General features: G+C 40.7%; 1 protein-coding gene across 1 annotated transcript in view; it reads right to left on the reverse strand.

Annotated features, from left to right (window-relative positions):
• The window catches only part of LOC142301233 (kinesin-like protein KIF27), a 95,658-nt gene that overhangs the window by 71,726 nt on the left and 1,409 nt on the right, over window positions 1-22,523 (reverse strand). The window contains exons 2-6 of the mRNA XM_075342255.1: window positions 20,564-20,615; window positions 17,962-18,038; window positions 11,292-11,339; window positions 8,245-8,391; window positions 3,003-3,077 (exon numbers count right to left, since the gene is read on the reverse strand). Coding sequence (XP_075198370.1) covers window positions 3,003-3,077; window positions 8,245-8,391; window positions 11,292-11,339; window positions 17,962-18,038; window positions 20,564-20,615 — 399 coding nt within the window. The remainder of the gene's footprint in view (window positions 1-3,002; window positions 3,078-8,244; window positions 8,392-11,291; window positions 11,340-17,961; window positions 18,039-20,563; window positions 20,616-22,523) is intronic.

The raw sequence follows: 22,523 nt of genomic DNA on the forward strand, positions 1-22,523 counted from the left end.
AATATATATTATTTATCAAATTTGCCTCATATCGAGATCCCTTAGGATTAAAAGGGAATCTGTCAGCAGGTTTTTTGCTACGCAAACTGCTGAGGACAACATGATATAGGGGTTAAAAAACAAAAATCCATTATGCTGTTGTTTACTTAAGCTAAAGACTTTATAATTTGGTGATTATCATTGCTAGGTCTAGCTGGCATGTGCAGGACAGTCAGTCAGTCACACCCCCTTCTGTGACTGACACCTCACTGTGAATGTACATTCTCTATAGAGGGCCTAGTGTGGGCTCTGCTGCTAAATCTAAAACTTTTAATTATATCAGAACAGCTGCAGCCAGTAATCTAAGTGTTACATCGTTGGTTTTAGAGTCTCTTTGCCTACATTATGCTGCTCTCAGATGAGGCAGCAAAAACCTGCTGACAGATTCCCTTTAACTCAGTGTTCAAGTACAGTATGTTGACTAGAGCTGCATAATGTCTAGAAACTGAAGGTTTGATACCTTAATGAACAATGAGATTAAATTGGATTGGAAAAGAAACTGACTAGTAGGGACCTGCCATTATTTACTTTTAGTAGCTGTGTTGAATTTCAAAACGTATTAAAATATATGATAGGTATCCAGCGATGCAAAGAAACCAGTGTTGCGGATGTAAAAACAGCTTTAATAGATTAATGTAATGACCATGGCCCCCCCTTTTTTTTCAGACCAACTTGTTTTGGCAATGCCTTATAGCAGTGCCTTAATCATGGTTAAGGCCAAGCCATAAGGCATGGCCGAAACGCGTTGGTCTGCAAAAATAAAAGAGGGGGGGCTATGAGCATCCGTCATTTTTAATGCCACAGTCTATTTTGGATATTTTTACATTGATCTATTAAATCTGTTTTTATGTCTGCAACATTGGTTTCTTTGTATCGCTGGATACCTATAGCTTCTGTTCTCAATACTGCATGGTCCACACCCAGGCCACTACGAGCTGATCCTAGGAACCTCATACAAGGTGGAAGGGTGTGCTGACTTATTGCAGTGTTTGATTAAAAAATACATGTCATGAGGAAGAATAGAATTTTTAGCCATTATATAACTTGTGTCCTGCATTTTTGACCAGTTTTTTCCTCTACAAGCTCTAATTTTCACTTGTTTCTGAGCTAGTGGGAGAAGACTAGCTGCTATGATGCCACGGCACACACACATGAAGGATTCCTACTTTCCTGTCTTTATGTAGCACATGTTCCAATGCAGCACATTTCTCTGATAAGTTATATGATAAAGTTTCTTATATTCACAGTAACCATTTAAATCCTGATGAAGAAAAAAACTAACTACTGTGCACTTATGGTATAAAATATAATTGTGATTCATGGAGATTTACACTTTTATCCAAAAACAGAAGAAAAGAAGGGAAAACCTGAAAAAATAGTAAGTAAAGACTATTTAGACTTCAATAAAGCAAAAAAAAAAAAAAGACAGCACTTAAAAAACTGTATTAAAAATAGAACGTTTTCATTGACCCATATTAATACATTGTGACAATTCAGCTCATCAGAACATACAAATGAACTGGAATGTCACATTATATTGATATGGGTCAATAAAACCCTCTTTACTCAGAAGCCTGCGCCCAGTTTTTTCCTTATGTTCCTTTTTTCTTCTATTATTGAATCTCAGTTATTTTTATATCATAAGCTGGTAACAGTTAGCTATTACTTTAAGATTTATATAATCAGCATCACAGCGAATATAAGAAACTTTGTTTCCATAGTTTTCGGTATAGAAAATGTACTTTCCTCCTCCCAAATTTGGAAGGAATATAGGGGTGCGTCTTATCGTGTGAATGCACCTGGCTCGCTGTGGGTGGGGCGAGCAGCGGTGTTGGAGCGGGGTCACAGGACGCAGGAGTAGTGTTGCCTCCGCAGGAGACCAGTGGTCGCAGAAGCAGTGAATATTCATTTGTCTCTTAAAGGAAAATGAATATTCACTGATCGTGCAACTCTCAGCACCGAGGTCTGTGATAGTAAAAATCTTCACAGTCATATACTAATCACTGATGCTGACACAAAGAGGTGGTGGGATTATGGGCATGGGGAGCAGTGAATATTAATTTCCCTTTAATGGAGAAATGAATATTCACAGCTCCTGCTGCCACCAGTTACCTGCAGTGGTGATCCTGCTCCTGCCTTCGGCATGCCTGTGACTGGAAGTGCATGACAATGACGTCATGTGTTGCCGGTCATTTACACGCCAAAGTCAGTTGCTGGCATCAGTAGAGGACGTCACACGCCAGGGGAGCGGAATGAAGGTGACTAGAATTGTTTATATTTTTGTATGTGCGGCACAATGGGAGGTATATGTACCTTGATGGGCCCACGATGGGGGACATATATACCAAGATGGGGAACATATATACCAGGCTGAGGGACATATATACCAGGAAAGGGCCAAGTATGGGGGACATTAGTACAGAATTGGGTGATATTACTCCCTTAACAGTGCCAGCAGCAGATCCCCCTCTTAACAGTCATGACCACATTTTGGTTCAACTTTTTCCCCTATTTTCCTCCTCTAAAAGCTAAGTACGTCTTATGGTCCAATGCTTTTTATAGTCTGAAAAATAGGATATATAACTTATCAGGGAAATATTCTGCATCTGAACAAGTGTTATCCCTCATGTCTGTTTGTAATGTGTAAAGGAGACACCATAGTAGCTAGTCTTCACCTACTAGCTCAGAGACAAATGAAAATTAGAGCTACAGCCTGCATAGGGGAAGACTGTTGAAAAATGGTGGATACCTGTCATATCATGCTACAGTTATTACCCATAACAGGCATGTTTTATTCGGTTCTAAGAGGCAACACAGCTCACTAGTAAAAAAAAAAGACACTATTAAATGTTACCATTTCAATAAGATTGTCAAAAACTGAAGTTCATTGTTCATATGACCTTAGTTGTACAACTAATCATGATGTATCAAAATCTGTGGTTATGAAGACATTTATGACATACCTGCATAAACGCTGCTGTAATGAGACACTCCTCATTGCTGAATAAATTAACTCCCTGAAATACTTGTTCCAGGACCTGATAAAATCCAGATGTAAAAGTTAAATCATTATGAAATCGGTGTGTCTGAAAATCGATCTGTCCTCAGGCTATACTTCTAGGTGAGTGCAGCACAGTATGAGAACCGGTCCGCTCTCCTTTTAGTTCAAACAGCAGAAAATTATTAGCAAATTTGGCTAATAGGAATGATCCTATGATACACTAGACACAAACATTCCAGTCTTATTGAAGGTCTTGTTGGAGTTTGGTCGAATCCATGAAGAGATGCACGTACCTTAATGAATTTGGTGCATCTTCTCAGTGGGATGCACTTCATGCGTCTCACCAGAAATGCTACTCCGGTTTGACTGGAGTAGTATTTCTGGTATAAAAAATACCGGACATTTTGCTGAATTTGAAAGGTGGGCATAGCCACGACCTGTCTTGGCTCCTCCCAGGCTTCCCCATTGAAGCTGCTTTAACCCCTCTTGAAAACGCCAAGAGTCGCAAAATTTTAGCACCATTCTGTTTTCCAACAGTTTTCTGATGAGGACACTGATGAATCGCCCCTAAAGTTTGAGCCTGGTGTATCTAAAAGGGCAGTGTTCTCCCTGCTGACCACAGAGTGATAGATCAGCAATTACCACTAACTTAAGGGAATGAACAGGGATCACAAACTGTGGGTGTTTTTTTGTTATGGCTGCCATTTACCAAAAGGCACAATATTTTTGTGTTGTTTTGGTAAATAGGAGCGTGAATCTGTCCCCATACTACATTATGCTTTCCTTACATATATTAATGAGATAGACCTGGCTCACTCAACGTGGGGGTGCTCTGGAATAATAAGTCCAGTATTACAAAAATATATCCGGCACACCACAATGTAAGAGAGGAATCTTAGGTTTGGTTTGAAAAAAATGATTATTTATTGTGTATATACAAAAAAGTCCGTCCAACGTTTCGATCCAAAAGGATCTTTCACAGGGACAATGGGACTAAATGTATAAAAGGATTGTCAAATCGCATCAGTACAAGTAATGATGGTCATCAAAATATATGGGAAGAATGCCTAAGCGGTCTCAGTAATTATACTTTGTGATATGGTGCTGAGGGAGTGTCCAAGGACACTCCCTCAGCACCATATCACAAAGTATAATTACTGATGAGATTTGACAATCCTTTTATACATTTAGTCCCATTGTCCCTGTGAAAGATCCTTTTGGATCGAAACGTTGGACGGACTTTTTTGTATATACACAATAAATCATCATTTTTTTCAAACCAAACCTAAGATTCCTCTCTTACATTGTGGTGTGCCGGATATATTTTTGTAATTCCTTACATATATGTCACGCTGTCTTTCCAGCGAGACTCGTCCTCATTTAATTGGACGTTTTTTCTTTTTAGCACCTGAGGGGTTAATTCTTCTTTTGCAAGTCTACTTAGAGGCATTTCCCCAGGTGCTCTAAGCCATTAATTAGGCCGGACCTTTAAAAGGTTCCAGCATCCTTCACACAGGGCTGGTTATTTTCTCTCCACAGTTGATAGAGACAGCCTGTGTGTTTGGTCGTGCTATATTCTAGTTCCTGTAGCCTTCTGCAAACAAGGTGAAGTTTGCAGAAGTGATGTTATTTAGTTGTTTTTCTTTATTTTATTTTTGTGCTGTTCCCTGGTGTTGTCCCGTTGAACAGGTAGGGGGTCTCTAGACCAGGGTCCGTGTAGGAGACAAGGACAGGTCAGAGGGTCACGTCTTGCTACCTTCAAGTGTACCCGTGGCTTGAGGGCAAGTCAGGGTTCTCTAGCTTATAGGGTCAGAGAAGCCCCTGTCCTTGGGTAGCGGTCCATACGTGTGATAATATAGGAGTCTAATGACAGGTCCACGTTAATATTTGTTACACTAAAATCATACCCTTATTGGTAGTTACTAGTTAGTAAAATCTAGCATCTTTGGAATATATCTTACCCTTTTGATGCTTCTACATTAATTTTACAAGAGTTACTGTACATGGAATTCATAAGCAAGCTGTTTTAGATTAATATTTTACCTGTCCCCGACTGCCGACGGTAAATAAATTTCAATGCTTGCTACTCTTTGTGCAGTGACAATCTTTGTTTATGGTCGGCGGTCAAGCTGGGATCGGAAGCCCCAGAATCCTGCAAGTGCCGAGATTCCAGTGCTGAACATTAGTTCTCACCGGCGACATCATCGGGACCGAACTGTCCTGATGATATTATAACAGTGATATCTTCTCAATGTCGCAAACAATTTCGATTGCAACATTTAGAAGTCTGTGAGAAGGAATTGACCCCTTCTCTCATCCCCTTAAGCACCCTTGCGACATGATCATAGGGGAGCCAAGAGTTGTCAAGGCAGCTGGAGGTCATAATTACCCATAGAGTCATAATAGTAACTACACCAGTAGATGAATTCCCATAGGGGTGTTGCTTCCAAAATGGGGTCACTTGAGGAAGGATTTCTCTCTTCTGACACTTAAGGACTCTGCAAATGGTGTCTGCAAACTATTCTAAAATAGCGTTCCTTCCCTCCTGATCCCTGCCATGTGGCAAAATAGTACTATGGAGCCACATATGGCATATTGCCACGTTCAACACATATTGTCTAACAAATTTTGGTGCCATTTTACCTATGTAAAATCTGGGACTAAAGCTAAATTTTACTTGGAAAAATGTAATTATGTTTTCTTTACTGCCCAATTGTATAAACTTCCATAAAGAACCTATGATGTCAAAATGCTCAATGTACCCCTAGATCAATGCATTGAAAGGTGTAGTTTATAAAATGGGGTCACTTGTAGGAGTACTTTGCTGTTCTGGCACCTCAGGGGCTTTGTCAATAGTTCAAGGGTCACTTCCCCTATTTAGGCACATCAGGGGCTCTGCAAATGTGACATGGCATCCATTATCTATTTCAGCCAATATTGCCGTCCAAAAGTCAAATAGCGCTCATCTGTTCTGAGACCTGCCATGAGCCCAAACAGTAGCTTTGCACAGCATATAGGATATCGGCATAATCTGGAGAAATTGCGCAACAAATTGTACTATCCACTTTTACCTGTTGCCCTTGTGAAAATGCAAAATTTGGGGCTAAAACAACATTTTTGTAATGCAAAAAGTTTTGAGCACTTTGAGGGGTGCAGTTTTTATAGAATGTTGTCACTTTGGGGTACCTTCTATCACCTAGGCATATCAAAGTCCCTTTAAATGTGATGTGGTCCCTAAAAAAATGGTTTTGAAAATTTTGGTGAAAAAATGAGAAATTGTTGATAAAATTTTAACCCTTCTAACTTCCTAACAAAAAAAATAATTAAATAATGTCTCAAAAAAGTGCTGCTGTAAAGTAGGTATGTGAGAAATGGTATTTATTAATGATCTTGTATGATATAACTATTTGGTTTAAGGGCATAAAAAAATCAAAGTTCAAAAATTTCATAATTTTAACATTTTTGATATTTTCATAAATAGACACAAACCACAATTTACCACTAACATGAACTACAATGTGTCATAAAAAAAAACAACTTTCTCAGAATCACTTGGATATGTTAAAGCATTCCAGAGTTAGGGTATGTGCGCACGTTGCTTTTTACTTGCTTTTTACCTGCTTTTTTGCTGCTTTTTCTTCTGCGCTGTTTAATGCCAAAATGGATGTGTTCTTCTATTCAAGCAAAGTCTATGGGAATTTGGGTTTCTTGTTCACACTATGTTGTTCAAAAGGCTGCCTTTTTGAGGCAGAACTTTGGTCAAAAACTCAGCTTTTCAAAGAAGCAACATGTCAATTGTTTTTGCCATTTGGGTTTTGCACTGCAAAGCTGAGTTTTTGACCAAAATTCTGCCACAAAAAGGCAGCATTTTGAACAACATAGTGTGAACAAGAAACCCAAATTCCCATAGACTTTGCTTGAATAGAAGAACACATCCATTTTGGCATTAAACAGCGCAGAAGAAAAAGCAGCAAAAAAGCAGGTAAAAAGCAACGTGCGCACATACCCTTAAGGCCCATTTACACACAATGATATCGCTAACGAGATATCGTCGGGGTCACAGTGTTCGTGATGCACATCCGGCCTCGTTAACAATGTCGTTGTAACGATCGCAGAAAGGTGTCAAATCGTCGTTCATTTTTAAAAAATCGTTCCTCGTTTGGAACGCAGGTTGTTTGTCGATCCTGCGGCAGCATACATCGCTATGTGTGATACCGCAGGAACGAGGAACAACATTGTGACGTGCCACCGACGTGGACGGGTGCTATCGCTAGCGATGTCGCAGCGTGTAAAGCCCGCTTTATAACCACATATAGTGACACTGGTCAGAATTCTAAAATTCGCCCTGATCAGGAAGGTGAAAACAGGCTGTGGCGCGGAAGTGTTAATTGTACTATATGTTTCTGTTTAACACCCAGTTGGGTGTAATATTGTGAGTAGGGGGATTCATCTGTATAGTTCACTCCTCTTTGCATAAATACATGAATATGACATGTACATATTAGGAATTCAATTGGTTATCAGACTTACAATGGTATATAGAAGCTGATGTGATTTTAATACTAAATATAAATGGAAACAAAAGGAAAAATATATATTACAAAAGATGCGTGTTTTACATTTTGTCCTAACTATATGGTCAGTGGTTGAAGCTTTAGGGCACAAGCGCATGCTGAGTATTTGGTGACTTTTTTATCTCAGTATTTTTATGCTAAAACCAGGAGTGGAACAGAGGAAAACATTTATAGAAACACAGCCACTCCTGGTTTTGGCTGACAAATACTGCGGTAAAAAACGCACAAAATACTCAAGATGTGCACGTGGCCTAAAGAAATTTCGGCTTCCCTCATTTCCATATCAGAAGGTAAGCGGGGTCACTGACATCACAATTACTCATACATGTCGGATATCACACTCACTACTAGACATGGGTGAACCATCCGGGTGGCCAAACCCAACAGTAACACAGACTTCCCTGAGAAGTCAGTGTTTAGGGTCTGTCAACACTAGGTGTCCGATACGGACCATGAACTTTACAGTTCGAGTTAACCCTTTACTACTCATATCACCAGCATTGCTCACCTCCCGATGTGGAAATGAGAGAAATCAGAATAACCCTTCAATGTTAATGAGCATCAGGTTTGTCATTTTGAATTTATCTTTATTTCTGGACCACCTATCCAAAAATCCCAGACACTAAATACCTGATATATGAATCCAAATTGATTCTTATCATTCCCATGTAAGAAGTCCATGCCATGATTGTGACACCCATGAAGTAGAATAGAGGTGTTGTATCCCGAAGGAACTGTATTCAGCATGGACTGAATAAATTCAAAAAAGATGTTGTCCTTCAAAATCAAGAAACACGAGAAAATGTTAATCTGTAGTTTGTTAATTTAGGTCTATGGCAGCTGTAGACACAGAACAATAGGGAATTCGTAATCAAAATTTAGTAACGGTCCTACATTCTAAATTTTAGTCCAATACATTTTTATTGAAACTTTTAAAGGTGAATAGAAGCAAAATAAAAAAAACAGATGTAAAAACATCAAATAAATACCTGCAAACATACAAATAACCTTTCAAAATAGGTGAAATACTAAAAAGCAGTGCTTTTTTTGCAGTGGTACGTGCCGGTACGGCGTACCGAAAAATCTGAAGAGCGCTGAGGGCCAGCACCTCTGGCTCTGTCCACATGGCTAATTTGTAAACTATACAAATTAGCCATGTGTGGAGCGGAGGCACAAACAGAGCAGCTACTGGAGCTGCAGGACCTGCGATGATGTCACGTACAAGTGACTCGGGTGGCGCGGAGCCATGGAGTTTTGCCCAGCGGGAAAGAAGCTGGAGAAGATGGAGGAGTGCAGGGTATGTGAGAGAAGGGTGCAGAGGGCTGCAGGCTGTGCAGGAGGAAGAAGGATGCAGGGGGGATAGAGTGAGATCAGGGCTATGGAGAATTGAGAGACGAGGGGGATGGAGGATGGAAGGAGCAGGGGGATGGAGAATGGAGAATAGAGAGACCAGGGGGATGGAGAATAGAGGGAGCAGGGGGATGGAGGTTGGAGGGAACAGGGGGATGGAGAATGGAGGGAGCAGGGTTTTTGAGTTTTGTTTCATCAAACTTGTCTTAGATGGATAAAATAATGCACTATTACTCGGTCGGTGCGGCTACGGCATGCAAAAGACCCTGAACAGACGTGGAGACAGAAATAAATCACATGATAGAGCAGAATGTGCCATCCGGTTTTTCAACTATCGAACTACCTGCATCAGCTAGTGTTCATGATACTAATGAATTTGGTTGAAATTTGGCGTTTCTTATAGAATACAGCCTAGGTAAGTCGAAAACCATATTTTGCAAGTGAAAAAAAAGATTATACAGTATTAAGGCCGCCTTACACGCTGTGATCTCGTGACCGATATCGCTAGCGTGCGTACCCGCCCCTATCGGTTGAGCGACACGGGCAAATCGCTGCCCGTGGCGCACAAAAATTGCGCGGACCTGTCACACTACTTACCTGCCTAGTGATGTTGCTGTGACCGGCGAACCACCTCCTTTCTAAGGGGGCGGTTCGTTCGGCGTCATAGCAACGTCACTAAGCGGCCGCCCAATAGAAAGCAGAGGGGTGGAGATGAGCGGGACGTAACATCCCGCCCACCTCCTTCCTTCCTCATTGCCGGCGGCCGGAGGTAAGGTGAGGTTCCTCTTTCCTACGGTGTCACACATAGCGATGTGTGCTGCCGCAGGAGCGACGAACTACATCGTACCTGCAGCAGCAACGACAATCGAGAATAGAGGGGCATGTCACAGATTAGTGATTTTGAACGTTTTTGCAACGATTCAAAATCGCTCATAGGTGTCACACAAAACGACATCGCTAAAGCGGCCGGATGTGCGTCACAAATTCCTTGGCCCCAACGAGATCGCTTAAGCGATGTCGTAGCGTGTAAAGCGGCCTTTAGTCATTTTTTATTTTTCTTTTGTAATCTGAATTACATAGTTTTTGATTGAAATTAGCATACAGACTACAAAACTGAATAATGAGAAACAGGGCCACACCGTCCATTGGACACGTTGAGCAGTTTGCTCAAACGACACTATATTCAGGGGGGCAGCAATGCGGCCGGGGGGGGTGGAGCTGTATGGGGACTGCCGTTTTCCGCCGCCTAGTGCCTCAACAGGTACCTGTGCACAGGATCTCCCAGCCGCCCGACAGCATCCCCTCCTCGCTCCTCAATCTCGGCCACCAGCTGACATGACAGATCCCCCCCTGCTCCTCAATCTCGTCCGCCGGCGCCTGACAGCAACCCCCCCTTCGCTCCTCGCCCCAGAGATGCGTACCGGCAAATATTTTTTTACAAAAAACGCACTGCTAAAAAAGTAATCCAGCACCAGGGCAGAACCAGTTAAAAGGGATAGCAGGGGTTAAATTTTAATAACCCAAAGACTTGCTCTCTTAAAGGGAACATGTCAAGTCCAATATGCACCCAGAATCACGACAGTGCTGGGTGCATATTACTGATCCCCGCCTAACTGTCCCTGTATACACTAGCATAGATAAAAGAGATTTTTAGAAAAAGTATTTCTAAAGATCTTTTACCGTATGTTAATGAGTGAGGGCATTAGTCCCCTGGGCGTTAGTTTCCTTGCCAGTCGCCCCCATTAGCATGTTAGTACGTCCCTGTGGGTGTGCTATCATGCTAATGAATACGCAGCGTCACAGGATGACCTCACTCACCTCTCCGCCACCATCGTGTCCAACGGGGACTTTTGCCTCAGTGTGCATAACCGCGGAGTTTGGTTCATGCGCACTACTTCAGTTTGAAGTCAGGACGTGTACACCCTGCTTCATCCTGCAGGGTAGGAGTCGATTTTTGTAATTTTCAGTGTCAAGCTACAGGTCTACATCCATGATTCCTGTGTCCCTGAATGAAGTGTTACTATTTTATGAGTAAAACTTTATCTCAAGACTCAGTGAGTCTTTGTGATATATTTAATAATGTATACTTTGTATTCTGAGATCTAAGGATAGATCCATTTAACAGTATCATAGGGCTCTATTATCTATTATGCCATTAGTTCAGTTCAATAAACCCGTGGACTGAAATTTGATTTCACAGTATGGACACAAAACTGTGCCCATATTACACTTCAAGAAAACTTAACTTAATTGCAATAAAGCCAAAAAAACTATAAATAAATGAAAATTACAAGAATTATCAATTAATTAATAATTAATTTACATACCTGTCCACTTTTAAAATTGAAGACACTATCAAATGTGAAGTGGTATTCCTGAAAATGTGAAAAAAATAGTTAAAGGTTTCTATTGGAAATATAGTAGTTAAATATTTAGATAAATGTGAAAGACTGAGACACAAGTGATGGCTTGATTAGTGCCCTACATATCTGAAAAACATTATTAAATTAGATTCTATTTAAAAAAAAACTATAATAAAAAAAATTTAAAGTTTATTGTTGTTTAAAACATGAAGATTCCTTTTTTTAGGACAGTTGGCCAATGGTACATGTGGTAAACTTTTGGCCTTCAGAGTAAAATAATTATTTCTAGCTATTTTAGCCCTGCCTCGCCCAGCGTGGAGATGGACCCACAGTGATAGTCTCTCCCTCCGTCAAATTCGTCAGGATCAGGGAGTGTGTTCATTCTGCAGAAAATGTACATCATTGAACCTCTAGGTAAGGCATTTTAAGTCATGGAGGTGAAAAATTTTTTCAGCACCATAAAAAAAGTTTTTAGTATTTGAATATGAGTTCAGAGTAAGAGCTTTACCTTTTAATATCCACAGCTGCTCCTATCTCTTGAACCCTTGCTTAACCCACACTATCCTTGACATGTAACCACAATTGCCAGTGATTGACTACCGAAATCATGTCAAGATGGAGTAAGTAAAAGCCAGGATGCAAATGCCTTGGAGGAAAGTAATTTTCAGTTGACATAATATTTAATTAGCAGGAAAACCCTTCATAGTTTCAAGGATATGGAGAGAGGTGAGCGAACCTTAAAGGGAACCTGTCAGATGCAATATGCACCCAGAACCACAAGCAGTTCTGGATGCATATTGCCAATCCCTGCTTAACCATCCCTGTATACACTACCATAGATAAAGAGATCTTTAGAAAAAGTATTTCTAAAAATCTAATATAATATGCGAATGAGCGAGGGCACACTAGCCCCCTCGGCGTTAGTTGCCCTTCCTTGATTCAGTGAGAGGAACAAAATTAAAATTTTGTAGTTGTGATACCTTTTAATGGCTAACTAAAATAAAAATGAAATATGATGTTATAAAGCAAGCTTTCAAGACATCTCATGTCTCTTCCTCAGGCATAGTATGACAAAATATCTGAAGAAACACAAATATATACACAAAACAGGGCAGAGCGATGCATAGTAAAAGGACATTAAATAAACAAACACTGAGCTTGGAAAGTGAATCCTTAATTAGCTTTGATTAGTGGTGTGAGTTTTATTGTCCCAATATCCATGTAGGATCAGAGGCCTGGTGCCCTCAGTCTCTGGAGCTGACCTCTCAGATTTTGTAGTGAGTCATAAATCCTCCTGACAGGATGAGTCCTTTGTCCACAGAGTTAAACATTGTGATGAATTTGTATTCCCAGACCCTGCGATGGCTCTGTGATCTGAAGTTGCCTTTTAATATGACAACTTTCATGTGGTTTATGTTGTGTCCTGGAGCACAGAAATGTTTGGCCACAGGTAAATGGATTTTTTTTTGTCAGTAATTGTGTGGCTCTGAGATCTAATCCTTGCTCTCAGTCTCTGTCCTGATTCTCCAACATAGAGGCCCCGAATAGGACAAATAGTATGCCCATGGTTCTCTGTGCATATTGCACCTGACAGGTTCCCTTTAAGTTCGATGTCCAGAGTTCGGGTTCGGAAGCAGACTTCCAAAAAAAAAAAAAAAGGCTCGGGTTCGAAGTTTGATTGAGTTATGAGAGCAAACCACTCAAAGGCTGGAGTCACACTTGCAAGTGACTCGGCAATCTTGCATCGGCATCACGCGGTATGGCCACACACACTCTCTGGACAGGAGCGTTTCAGCTACATAGAAATACATGCAGCTGACCCACTCTTGTCAGGAGAGAAGCCAGCCACACCTGATGATGCGATACGATAATTGTGCGAGTCACATGTTTGTTTGAGCGCACCCAAATGAGCAGTGCTGTGTGAAGCGATTTCAGTGTTTGATCGGCTCACATTTGGGGTAAAATCAGTGTGAACAGATGTAGTGTGCGCACACACACACACAAAAACAAATATGTGAAAAACCCTGCCTACATGTGGGTGGAGCCACGAAATTACTTCCATTGCGATTCGGATCAAGTCAGGGTCACAAACCAAACTTTTTTAAGGTTCGACTGTACCTGCCGAATCGAACTTCACAGGGTTCACTGATCTCTAGATATGGACACTTTTAGGGGTATTTTATTTTTTTTTACTTAAATTCATGTATTTTGGGGTAAAAGTAATTTTTGCAATTGAGTTTTGTTAAAAATTTTGCACCATTTGCCTTCTATAGCCTTTGTGTTACCCTAACCATGGTGCTGCTGGGTCAGAAATATATTTGTCAGCTCTGCCGGTATGAGGAGCGTGTGTCCAATTAAACTCAACGTGTAGGGTTTTTTATCTGTGATAAAATAGTATGCTCTCGCAAACAGGATAACATTAGCGTATATTTTTTCCTCGCATTCTTTCAAGATCAATAACTTTTTTTTTTTATTTTTCCGTCGACATAGATGTGTGAGGACTTGATTTTCTGCTGGACAAGATGTAATTTTGACTGGCCAATCCACGTAATTATTTGATCTTTTGGAAAGGAGTAAAAAAATTCCAATTGTGATGAAAATGCAATTCCACCATTGTTTTTGGGTTACGTTTTTACGGTGTTTAATGTGTGGTAAGAATGACCCACTAGTATGATTTTCCATGTCAGTCTGATTATGGTGGTGTTAAACATGCATAGATATTTTCTATTTATGTGATGAAAAAAAAATCAGAATATTGCTTGTTTTCAGACAGTGGGCTGATGTTTTATTCATACCAGTACATGTGATGGTTGGACTGCTAATTAATACATTTTTTTTAGGATGGTAATGTGACCAAAAAAGTGTAATTCTGAGGTTTTGATTTTATTTTCTTTGTATTGATCAGTTAATTTTATGTTTTAAAAAATTGAAATTTTAAAATTACAGCGATACCAAGTATGTTTTGTTTGTTTTTTTCCTTTACTTTCAAGGGGGAAAAAGGTGAGTGATTTGAACTTTTATGTTTATTTTTTGTGTATTTTTAAAAATGTATCGTACGTTATTTTTTTTAGTCCCGTTAGAGTAGAGGACTACAATCTACAATGGTTTTATTGCTTATATTATATACACCGCAATGCTACACTATTGTAAAATGTAGTCAAAATCTCGGTCTCACATTCTCAATTGTCAAAGAATCATAACGATTACGCAAATGACCCTCTGATCAAACACTGATCAGAGGTTATTGAGAGTGTAGTCTTAAGGCCCCTTTACACACTGAGACTTTCTAGCGATCCCACCAGCGATCCTGACCAGGCCAGGATCGCTGGAAAGTCTCTAAACAGTCGCTGGTGAGCTGTCAAACAGGCAGATCTGGCCAACGACGCAGCAGCGTTTAGAGACTTTCCAGAGATCCCAGACCTACAGAACAACCTCGCTGGTAGGGAACGGTATAGCACGCCTACGAGAAAGTCGCTAACGATGTCATTGTAACGGTGTCAAACACACCGATGCATGCTGCGCAGCGGGAAACAAAGGACCAAAAAATGGTCCTGAAAGATTTGTAGGGATCAGCAACTTCACAGCAGGGGCCCGGTCGCTGATGCGTGTAACACACTGCAATGTCGCTGGGGAGGTCGCTATTATATGTATATAGAAATGTGGCACTCCTTGTTCGCTGGTGCTTGGATAGGGTCCCACCCCGATACAAAATATCAAAAAAATCCAGCACTCAAAGCAATGAAATGAAATTGTTTTGAATTTTTATTCATTCGTTTATAGAAAGCAATTTTGTGTAAATATTAGTTGACGTTTCGGTCTTCCGACCTTCATCAGATTACACTACAATAAAGAAATACATAAAGAATTTTTAGATGTACAGAAATATAATGGCATAATACAATCATAGTATCAGAAAAGGCAGAGATTTCACCAAACAATAATACATTGACCATAAGAAATCACATGCCAACAAAATGATGACAAAAAAAGGGAAAATCGAAAAAAATGAAAAATCGAAAAAAATAATCTGTCAATTGAGCCACTTAACTGGCAGACACAATGCCCTCCTAGATATAAAGGTAGGAAATGTGCTAATAAAGAATAATTGGTAGAAAAAGATGTAAGGACCAATAATCATGTCCTACTAATTCAATATTAAATTACAGAAAGTGCAAAGTAAAAAAGGAGCACTCAAGACTAATCAGACAAAGTCAAACAGACAATAGGAAACAATGCCATGGGGTAACACTCACCAAAAAGGCTCTGATATAACATATGGAAAATCCTGGAGAAGAGGGAAAAGCTGCCCGTCCGGGTCTGTGTGATCTGACAGCCCAAAGCCCAAGTTTAAATAGACCGCTTATTTAGCGTATATCATGTTACGGAACGTCACTTCCGGTCCACAAACCAGAAGTGACGATCCTGACTGGCAATATGTAAAACCAAATGGTTGGCAAACTCGGACTTACACAGACTGCCCATGCCACTTCACATCCAACAAACTGGACAAAAAGTGGTACGCCAGCATATAGGATATAGTAGAACAAAAGGATAATTACAATAGATCGCTTGATTAGCGCATAACATATCGCGGAACGTCACTTCCGGTCCGCAAACCGGAAGTGACGATCCTGGCTGGAAAACTGTAAACCAAGTGGTTGGCAAACGCGAACTTGCGCAGACAGTCCACCCCACTTTACATTCAATCGACTAAACGAAGAACACGGTCATACGGAACGAATGAGAAATTTCTAAGAGATAGACCACATGTATCAACAGTGACTAATAGACCGCTTAATTCGCGTATATCATGTTACTGAACGTCACTTCCGGTCCACAAACCGGAAGTGACGATCCTGACTGGCAATATGTAGAACCAAATGGTTGGCAAACACGGACTTGCGCAAACTGCCCATGCCACTTCACATCCAACAAACTGGACAAAAAGTGGTGCGCCAGCATATAGGATATAGTAGGACAAAAAGGTAATTACAATAAACTGCTTGATTAGCACATAGCATATCGCGGAACGTCACTTCCGGTCCGCAAAACCGGTTTGCGGACCGGAAGTGACGTTCCGCGAATTAAGCGGTCTATTAGTCACTGTTGATACATGTGGTCTATCTCTTATAAATTTCTCATTCGTTCCGTATGACCGTGTTCTTCGTTTAGTCGATTGAATGTAAAGTGGGGTGGACTGTCTGCGCAAGTTCGCGTTTGCCAACCACTTGGTTTACAGTTTGCCAGCCAGGATCGTCACTTCCGGTTTGCGGACCGGAAGTGACGTTCCGCGATATGTTATGCGCTAATCAAGCGATCTATTGTAATTATCTTTTTGTTCTACTATATCCTATATGCTGGCGTACCACTTTTTGTCCAGTTTGTTGGATGTGAAGTGGCATGGGCAGTCTGTGTAAGTCCGAGTTTGCCAACCATTTGGTTTTACATATTGCCAGTCAGGATCGTCACTTCTGGTTTGTGGACCGGAAGTGACGTTCCGTAACATGATATACGCTAAATAAGCGGTCTATTTAAACTTGGCCTTTGGGCTGTCAGATCACACAGACCGCAGACCCGGACGGGCAGCTTTTCCCTCTTCTCCAGGATTTTCCATATGTTATATCAGAGCCTTTTTGGTGAGTGTTACCACATGGCATTGTTTCCTATTGTCTGTTTGACTTTGTCTGATTAGTCTTGAGTGCTCCTTTTTTACTTTGCACTTTCTGTAATTTAATATTGAATTAGTAGGACATGATTATTGGTCCTTACATCTTTTTCTACCAATTATTCTTTATTAGCACATTTCCTACCTTTATATCTAGGAGGGCATTGTGTCTGCCAGTTAAGTGGCTCAATTGACAGATTATTTTTTTCGATTTTTCATTTTTTTCGATTTTCCCTTTTTTTGTCATCATTTTGTTGGCATGTGATTTCTTATGGTCAATGTATTATTGTTTGGTGAAATCTCTGCCTTTTCTGATACTATGATTGTATTATGCCATTATATTTCTGTACATCTAAAAATTCTTTATGTATTTCTTTATTGTATTGTAATCTGATGAAGGTCGGAAGACCGAAACGTCAACTAATATTTACACAAAATTGCTTTCTATAAACGAATGAATAAAAATTCAAAACAATTTCATTTCATTGCTTTGAGTGCTGGATTTTTTTTGATATTTTGAGGTCGCTATTATGTCACAAAACCGGTGACGTTACAGCGATATCGCTAGCGATGTTGCAATGTGTAAAGGGGCCTTTAGTGTAATCCTATTTTCTTGAATGAGAGAATTATAGCTCACTGCAGGAGAAGATGGAGAACAGAATTTCTCCACCTTCTCCATTGTCTGAGTCTGTGGAATTGGGACTGCACTTGGATGTCAAGGATTGACAGTATAATTTAAATGTTCAACAGCCTTGCCCAGAACTCGGTGCTACCTGCAGTTGTTAGAGACAGATGCTGGCTATTAAATATAGCCGGTATCTGCTGCGTGTGGAGGGATCTTAGCTCCTGAGCCCCTTCACATCAAGAACCCCTTAACAGGATGAAAATACAATACTTTTGCAGGAATGGGTTAAACTGTATGTCTTCTTCTGCACCCCCCTCTATTTATAGCAGGAAAATAGGCTTTACCTTAGTTTCACTGTCAGTTTTATCTCTGAATACTAAGCTCTTGTGGTCATCAGTGACACACACAGTTTTTTCTTGATCTGCAAGGAAAACAGACACTTATTCCAATTTCAGAAATAAATAAATCCTTGTTAATCTCATATCCAATAATCCAGTATTTATTCTTCACACAGATTTGACAAGTCCAAAACCAAGATTTTAAGTAGAAGAATCAATTGGGAGAATAATAAACTGATGCAATCATTTATAAGCATATTTATTTTTTTTTACTCACATAGCACTATTAATTTCTACATCATCACACCACAACATCATCATCATCATCATCATCACTGTCTCATTTAGGGCTCACAAATCTAAATTCCTTATCAGTATGTCTTAAGCCTGCTTTACACGTGTCGATATGTCGTGTGATCGCACCCGTCCCCATCGTTTGTGTGGCACGGGCAATTTCTTGCCTGTGTCGCACAAAGTCGTAACCCCCCCGTCACACGTACTTACCTTCCAAACGACCTCGCTGTGGGCGGCGAACATACTCTTCCTGAAGGGGGACGGACGTTCGGCGTCACAGCGACGTCACACAGCGGCCGGCCAATAGAAGAGGAGGGGCGGAGATGAGCGGGTCGTAAACATCCCGCCCACCTCCTTCCTTCAGCATTGCCGGCGGGACACAAATAAGCTGCAGTTCATCGTTCCCGGGGTGTCACACGGAGCGATGTGTGCTGCCTCGGGAACAATGAACAACCGGAGCACAGAGGACGTTCGATTTTTAGAAAATGAAGAGACGTGTCAACGAGCAACGATAAGGTGAGGATTTTTGCTCGTTTACAGTCGCACGTAGCTGTCACACGCTACGATATGTCAAACGATGCGACCGACGTGACCTCGACGGCATATCGTTAGATATATCATAGCGTGTAAAGCAGCCTTTAGGAATGTGGCAGGAAACCTTATATCTTAAAATATAAATTAATAGTCTTCTCTATGGTCACCTTTATCATGGGGTGTCATTCATCTGTTATTTCGAGATGTGCATTCATTGATAAGCAAAAGGGTAACAATTAGTGATAACTGAACATCCTTGCCACTGCTCCATATTTGATTGAGCATTGGGGTGCTTGTGATCCATCGCCATATTGGAGTCCCCGCCCTGCATGTTTCGTGGCTGTTTTTCAGTCAATAAACATGTGCAGATTGCATGCTAAGCACAATAATGTCGTAGCTATGTTAGCTACTGGCATTACTGTGATTGGACAGCTGCATCATATCTATATAAGACTCAATAATGCCATGCTCATCACACTCTACCTCTGAAACAGTGTAGGGAAAGCTGCTGGAGATGGGATAGTATATTAGTGTAGCATTAATGACATATATGCAGGGATTATTTCTGTACAGTCCTTGCTCATGCACCCTAAAACCAAAATTCCTTTTCAGGGCTACATATATTCTATTCTAGCCCCTATTACTACAACTCTCAGCTGCATTTAGTGTAGGAAAAGTTGATGGTGAAGCCATTGCGTATTAGTTTTGCATTAAAGGCATATAGGCAAGGATTATTGCCTTACAGTCCTTGCTGCTACATCGTAAAACCAAAAGTCATTTTCAGTCATACATCTATTCTATTTTAGTGCCTATTAATACCGCTCTCAGATGCATACCTAATTTAATATGCACAAGGCGTGCGCTAAGGGGCGGGGTAGTGGATGCGTTGCTGACGGTGCACACAGATGATAAGGCCATGGGTTAGGTGAGACTGTGCCTGCTGCATGAGCATACCAAAGACGTTCATCCATGAGAACTATGATGTCAACTGAAAATTCTGACAGGCTGACTCTTATCAAAATGAACAAGGCCTGGATTAGCCCAGACTTCTCAACACTACCAGATGACAGCAGCAGAACATAAAGTTCTATAGATATAAATAAAAAGGACAACACAGTGTCACAGCAGGACAATGACCGAAACATACGTCAAGATTGGTGAAGAAATGGTTCAATGACAATGAAGTAGAGGTGCTTGATTTGCCCCCACAGTCCCCAGAACTAAACCCTAATGAACACTTGTGGGTAGAGTTGAAGAAAAAGCTCTATACATACTCAAGTGAGTTGACCAGTATGCGCTAACATTAAAAATGTGCAGAAGAAACCTGGGATCAGATTTCGGTCAAAACATGCTTGAATCTGATCGAGAGCATGCCCAGAAGGATACAGGCAGTGTTGAAAGGTAACGGTGGATGTATAAAATACTAACAAAATAATACAAATAAAAAAATGTATTTCAAGATGCAAAACAGTAACAATGCAGTGAAATTACAGAAATCTGCATAACTAATCATATGCTATATAGTTGCAAGTCAAATTTATGTATGAGATAGCCAAGATAATTGTCTATAAAATGATGCTAGTTTCATGTTCAAAGGTGTAGTTGACGGTGAGATATAAATCCTGAAAGTCAAAAGTTCAAACATTGTTACCCTTTTGCTCCTCACTGTAGTGAGGTGAGGGTGGGAATATATTTATCTTTCTTTTTTTGCTATAATCTGACCCCATTGTTCACAGTGCTCAAATTGCAAAATATTAAAATGGTATGAAATGCTCATTACCTTCTGACTGCCAGAGTCCAACTATAGCCTTCACACATACTTCTTGTCCAAGCTGTAAGAAATAGGAAAATCTTTAGAGGCTGACAAACAATTCTGTATTGGGCTAGGAGGGCCATGAGCTTGAAGGGATTGCAATGCATTAAATGCTAGGTACAATGTTGCACACAGTTTTTTTTATTATTCATTTGCTAAATGTAAAGTTAAGCAACGTTATACGTAATCTTCATTAAAAATTCTACCATTTTGCTGCTGCAAGATATATTTAGCTGAGTGGTTTGCAAAAATGTTATAAATCCATCAGAGTTTCTGCTTTCTATGTTATCCCTCCCAACATTAAGTTTTAGAGATGTCAGCAAGGAGAGAAGGGGACTGCACGCAGATTTCTCCGGAGAGGAGGGAAACTGTCTAGAATATAAGTGAGGGTAGAGAAAACAGACTGCAGAAAAGAGGAAACAACAAGAAGAGTAGATAAGTGCAGGATAGAAGCTGTGCTTAACTGATGACAACAGGATTCTGGATATACACAGACCTCATATCCAGCCTGTATTACTGGGAAAGACACTGCCACAAGAGAAAAATACACAGCAGACTGCAAAATGCATGAGGCTACCGTAAAACTTACTACATATATTGTGTAGAAAAATCTTTTTTTTTTCTCCATGTCAATGATGTCCATAGTCTGTAATATAAATCTCGGGCCACCACAGCACAATTTTTTTTTTTTGAGAAGTGAGAGGGATGGGTTGAATATGACACAGAAATGGGTCATTAACAATTCAAAGCTGGTAACAGACATTCATGGAAAATGCAAAAAACATAAAGAGGACCAACCACCAGGATTTTGCTATACGAGGTAAAGGCAGCGCCATACAGGTACTAGGATGTTGAACGTAAGCATACCTTCCGTTATGAGATTGGATGTTTTATTACAGTAATATTTGCAAGTAAAGTCAGAGAAATGTACAGTTAATTGATTGACTTGTGCAAGAGGGGCGAGAATATGTGGGCTGGGTTTTCCTATCTATTCCCGCCTCTATGACAGTTACCGGCGCCTGGTCATTAGTATTTATGAGTATTACAGCATACTCTTCACTAAGATGGTGCTGGAGTCAGCACCTGCACATAGCGCTATCTCCAGTGCCATCTTTGTGAAGACTCTGTCTTCCTTCATTGGCCTAATAGATGCGCCGCCCTCGCATCCTCAGCTCTTGTTGAGATTGCTGGAGCGTGCACAGTCACAACAGAAATGGAGACCGCCAGTCCCCAAGATCAGCTCCCGCACATGACCGCAGACCGCACCTAGAAGAGGAGCCGCACACTTCAGAGGAGACTGGTGAGTTGATTTGGGGGGTGGTCTCCACTTCTGTTGTGACCACGTGCGCTCCTGTAGTCACAACGAGAGCTGAGGATGCATCCATCAGGCTAATGAAGGAAGACAGTCTTCATAAAGATGGCGCTGGAGATAGCGCTATGTGCAGACGCCGACTCCGGTGCCATCTTAGTGAAGAGTGTATTGCAATACTCATAAATGCTAATGAGCAGGCGCCAGTGGCGGGAATAGATAGGAAAACCCGACCCCCATATTCCCTTCCTGTTGCACAAGTCAATCAAATAACTATATAATTTCTCTAACTTTAATTGCAAATATTACTGTAATAAAACCTCCAATCTCATAACTGAAGATATGCCTGGATTCAGCATCCTAGTGCCAGTATGGCACTGCCTTTACCTCAAATAGCGAAATCACGTTGGTTGGTCCTCTTTAATGACTATGAAAATAGCTCAACTAGCTGTCGATGGGGGAGGATTCCCTTATTACATCTGTGTCTTATCATGGCGTATGGACAGGGATTGTTTTTACGAGACAATTTATTTAAAGATTAATTGCAGAGCCTAAAAAAAAATGTGTTGAATAAGTGCTTCCCCGAATACCACTGTCACGGTTTCCCCTCCCCGTCCA

The sequence above is a fragment of the Anomaloglossus baeobatrachus genome, chromosome 4 (genome assembly GCF_048569485.1).
Source record: "Anomaloglossus baeobatrachus isolate aAnoBae1 chromosome 4, aAnoBae1.hap1, whole genome shotgun sequence".
Taxonomy (NCBI): Eukaryota; Metazoa; Chordata; class Amphibia; order Anura; family Aromobatidae; genus Anomaloglossus; species Anomaloglossus baeobatrachus.